The 4,693-nt window shown below is 33.2% G+C and overlaps 1 protein-coding gene across 2 annotated transcripts; it reads right to left on the bottom strand.

Moving 5' to 3' along the window:
- Nucleotides 1-620: 620 nt before the first annotated feature.
- Nucleotides 621-3,077, bottom strand: LOC130671432 (uncharacterized). 2 transcript variants are annotated; one of them, XR_008990520.1, is made up of 3 exons: nt 1,502-3,077; nt 1,209-1,419; nt 621-844 (listed from the first exon to the last, which is right to left on the bottom strand). XR_008990520.1 is itself a non-coding variant. In XM_057475321.1 (2 exons), the coding sequence occupies exons 1-2, from the start codon at nt 2,957-2,959 to the stop codon at nt 841-843; spliced, it is 1,755 nt and encodes a 584-aa protein (XP_057331304.1). In that variant the 5' UTR covers nt 2,960-3,077; the 3' UTR covers nt 621-840. The 2 variants fall into 2 exon arrangements, 1 of the variants encoding a protein (XP_057331304.1); XM_057475321.1 differs by having other exon boundaries at nt 1,209-3,077.
- Between the last annotated feature and the right edge of the window lie 1,616 nt (nt 3,078-4,693).

Below are 4,693 nucleotides of genomic sequence, written 5' to 3' on the forward strand. Positions count from 1 at the left end.
CTTTTTAAAGGCACAATACTTAATCTGAGATAATAATTTTAAATTACTATTCGTTCAGTCATAAAAAAATTTAACATGACCGAATAGCTCTCATTGGCCAACGACTCCGCACATTTTTAATTTCCCACTATGAAAATTAACAAATTTCGAATAAAGCGAAACTAGCGTTCGTCCAAAAGATTTGCCTGATACCCCCGAGGTCTCCAAACATCCCACGGACGCCTTAATTTTGATCAGGATCGCCGTCTAAGAAGTTCTATAGCATCAGCTCCCTGAGTTCAAAAACAGCGAGAAGTTTTAGGGTTTTACCGTCGAGTCAAGCGTTTTTCAGATATTTTTTCATTATTTTCCCATTCAGCATTCAAGTAATTATTTGACAGGGTACAGAAGTTTGTCCTCAACAATAAAGATAAAAGACAAGAATTCGCTCGAATTTTTTTTATATAAAATGACGATCGCGAGCAAATTCACCTAAATCAAATTAAAAGATATATTTAAATGTCGAGTGTCATAAAAGCCCTCGAAGTATTTATTTATTTATTTATAGTGCTTTTATAAGTTACAATTAAAAAACTTTGATACACTGTCAGAAAAAAATTCGGTTTAAGGGGTTAGGGGTACTCAGGGGTATGAAAAAATGATGATTTTCAATAATTTTTTTTTTGTAGTTAATTACTTTATTTGACAAAAATAAAAACATAGCTTTATTAGAACACGTTTCGATTTGACTTCACGAAAATTTCAAAAAAAAAAATTAATAATTCAAAAAGTTATCGCTGTTTTTGTAGAGCCCGTTCCTCCCGAAGTCCTTTGCGGTGATCATCATAAGTCCTTGGAGATTCATCTAAAATCAATCGGACAAGAAAAATTAGTTTTATTAATAGATAATCTTGTGCCTGATCGAAGCTTTTTTTTTTTTTTTCGAAATTAACAAAATGGCGGCCTCAGGAAATTTTTTTCAAATTTTCGAGAAAAAAACTGACAGTTTATTGTTAAAAAAAAATCGAAATTTTTGAAAAAAAAAAAAATCCTTCGATCAGGCACGAGTTTTTAATGTATTTCAAAAGTACAATAAATTTTATTGAAATCTACCGAGCAGTTTTTAAGTTACAGTGATCACCAGTTCAGAAAACATAGTTTTGAGAAAAACGCATTTAAAGTTTTGCTATGGATTTATGTCGAATTATAAGAATTATTTAATAACTTACACTGAGTCATCTATTCCTGGACCATATAATAGCTCTTCAGCCGACATAGCAGCTTCCAAAATATCGATTTGCTGGTGCCTACGTTGCAATCGACCTTCTCGGGTGTTATCATTAGCGCGCTTATCTGCTACTTTGATACGTGCAGCATCCATTCTTTCTGCATACCGATGAGAATTAGGCCCACAATTAAGTCCAAGTGTATTCATCAAGACTAATAATGAATTTATACCCTCATTAAATATACACATAGCAACGTATGCAGCTATTTGTACGATAGTAAAACTAGTATTTACCGTTTTTGGGCATATTTTCCATACTAGTTGGTTAAAGCTTTCATTATTATTCTGATTGAATCCACCTACACATCTTGAAAGTAAATTTTCATTACTAAGATCTTCGTATATAGGCTTGATAGCTTTTAAAACATCAGAAGGTAAAGGAGAATAATCGTGAGAAAAGGTATCAAGCTCTCCTCTTGCTTCAGCGCGCTGGTAAGAGCACCAAGATTCTTCGCCTTTTGGACACATATCATGATTCGGTTTTTCATCACTCGAGCCGTAGTGATAAAAGGTTGCCATTATAGCAGATTTCATATTTTCAATAGAATCACAATGCCGGCGTATTGCTAAACCATAGTACACAGTTAGTTTGTCTATTAATTTTCCTGTGAGCTTACCTCGACCACCAAGACCTTTTTGTTTACTCTTCAGCGTACGTAATCGACTCCCCATCCGCTTTTGGACATGCCCTATACATTCCTTTTTATTTACAGTTGTATTTTCGTAAGGATCTGATTTTATAATTCCTGAATAGGTCTTGGAGTCACCATCACCAATATAGTTGGCATACTTAACTCCATATTTAGTTTCAGAATACGAAAACATTTCGACCATCGCATCCACCTCCATTTTCCCAGAAGACCCTTGATGATTAGCAGAACACACATCTTCATGCGATTGATACCATTCCTCGAACTCAACAGTATTTGTTTTTTTTTTCCAATACTCACATAGCTTACAATATGCACTTTTAATGTTTATGTCAAGAATCTTTCCAGTAAAATAGCCAATTATAGAAGAAACTCCAAATGACGATGTATATCCCCGTTTTTGCCAGGTTCCATCTCCCGATACAGTTAGATGATTTATATCTTCATTTTCAGTTGTTGGCATTGCTTGCTTTTCTTCATTCACAGCTTTCGTCATGAAGGTTTCTGCGACGGCTTTACTACAATTCAAAATCTGTTTCAGTAAAATTGTATGCGTAGATTTATCTAAAAAAGACGGCATGTCCATCAGGCCGCAAAACTTGCACAATCCTTCGTATCCTATTCCTAGTATTCTCATTACAAAAATGAAACGTCTGTTTATTTCATAAGAATGCCCAACGAAAGAACAGGAAGGAATATATTCATTTCCACAGTTATTACATGCAACTACAATTTTGAATCCCAGCCCACGTGTACTTGCTGTTTGAAACACTACATTTCCATCACATTTTTTACATTTTATAAGAGCAGAAATTGCAGTGAATACCTGAATAAAATTTATTATTCGAAATTCAGTACTGCTGTCTTCAGGTACATCATCTTCAGTGTTTTGTTTTAATTTTTTAGAAGATGTACTCTGAATACTTTCATCACGTTCGGCTGTTTTCGGATTAAAAACATTCTTTCTTTTGACTGAACGCGACTTATTAATTTTTTCAGAACTCCGAAGTTCTCTTGAAACCTTTCTAGAATCACGTCCCATGGTTAATAATTTAATTCACTTGAGAAATAATTTATCACAAAACTATCGACTGATCAGTGCAACGACTACAGGTATACTGGCAACCAAAAATTATTTTTCAGTTCTTGTACTACCTACAAATTGTGAATATATGTAGAAGGATATATATATATATATATATATATATATATATATATATATATATAATTATAAATACATTAAAATGGGGAGATATTCATGACAATGAAACCCGAAAGGTCGGTTGCTTGCAGCTGTTTCTAGCTACCTGCTCTCGAATGCCACGTAGCACCCGAGCGTCCTTTGGTCATTGTTAAATAACTCGAAAAGAATTTGTCGGATTCACTTCAAATTTTCACACAATATTTTTAAAATATTATACTTTAAGAAAATGCAAAAAAAAAAAAATCGATTTTTTGAAAATTCTGACTACCCCTAACCCCTTAAGAAAACTGCAGACTCTGAAAACAATGTATAGTTAATCCTAATTTAAAATACAATTGTATATGATTAAGAAACAAAATTTTGGCTGAACAGTACTAATTTAAATTCAAAATTAAAATTAAAACACACATGGCTTCCCAGGAAATGGTATTAATAATGATTAGTGATCCTCCTTTATAATGTTGATGCAATCCTGGACGAAGTTGAAGACCCTCTGTGTACTCCTTATTAATTGGTCATCCAAAAGCATTAGTAGATTAAGTCTATTATTGTTATCACCGTGTGGCTTCAGTATGTCTAAGCGAGGCTGCGTAAATCTTGGACATTCGAGTAAAATATGTTCTATTGTTTCCTCCGCTATGTTGTGGCAGAAGCGACATTGGTCTCTGGGTTTCAGATGCCAAGGAGTGCCATTAATGAGAATACTGCACGAAAAAAGATTTGCCAGTCTCATCTGTATTTTTACTGTCAACAGCTTGTGTGGACAGTTACTCAGGTATCCCGGAGTTGAATCAAAAATGGATCTGGGTAGAGCAAACTGGAGAGATTTAGTTTTTGCATACCTAGCTAAATTCTCAAGTTTCAAAAAAGTGCGGTATTTTTTCAGTATCCTGTAAAGCCCTCAAAATAAAGGTTGTGAAAAGAATATGTCAATAAAACTATCAGCAAGACAATTAGTAAGACCATCAGCAAAACATTTGTCTTGCTCGTCTTACTGGCGACTTTGCTCGTTGTCTTGCCAATTATTTTGCTGGTGGTCTTGTTAATTATCTTGCTAATAGTTTTATTGACATATTCTTTTCACAACCTTTATTTCGAGGGCTTGTATGACACTCGACATTAAAATATATCTTTTAATTTGATTTAGGTGAATTTTCTCGCGATCGTCATTTTAATGTAGAGAAAGTTGCGTGAATTTTTTTCTTTAACTTTTATTGTTGAGCACAAATTACCGTACCCTGTTAATTGATAATTTTATCATGCATAATTTGAATGATTTATCATAAATTATTAGATATAATGTTTTTTGTTGAACCAATAATTTTGTTTTTACTTGATATAGTTATTAGTAAATGCGCAATTTAAAAATCTTGGGATTCGAGCTTTGGTTACTATTCGAATCTCTTTTAAACATGTAGGTCGATCCAGCAATCCTCTGTTTCCCTTCTCGTGGATATAATTCAATCTACAGTAGTATCGATTAAGTTTAAAAAAAACGTCTTTTAGTAGCTTTTTTTGAAACAATAATTAATTAACTTTCGGTAATTAGAAGGGTACATTATATATTATTAC

The sequence above is a fragment of the Microplitis mediator genome, chromosome 1 (genome assembly GCF_029852145.1).
Source record: "Microplitis mediator isolate UGA2020A chromosome 1, iyMicMedi2.1, whole genome shotgun sequence".
In the NCBI taxonomy this organism is placed as follows: domain Eukaryota; kingdom Metazoa; phylum Arthropoda; class Insecta; order Hymenoptera; family Braconidae; genus Microplitis; species Microplitis mediator.

Coding starts and splice junctions, on each gene's coding strand:
- LOC130671432 (XM_057475321.1), bottom strand. CDS start 2,959: ATGGGACGTGATTCTAGAAAGGTTTCAAGAGAACTTCGGAGTTCTGAA.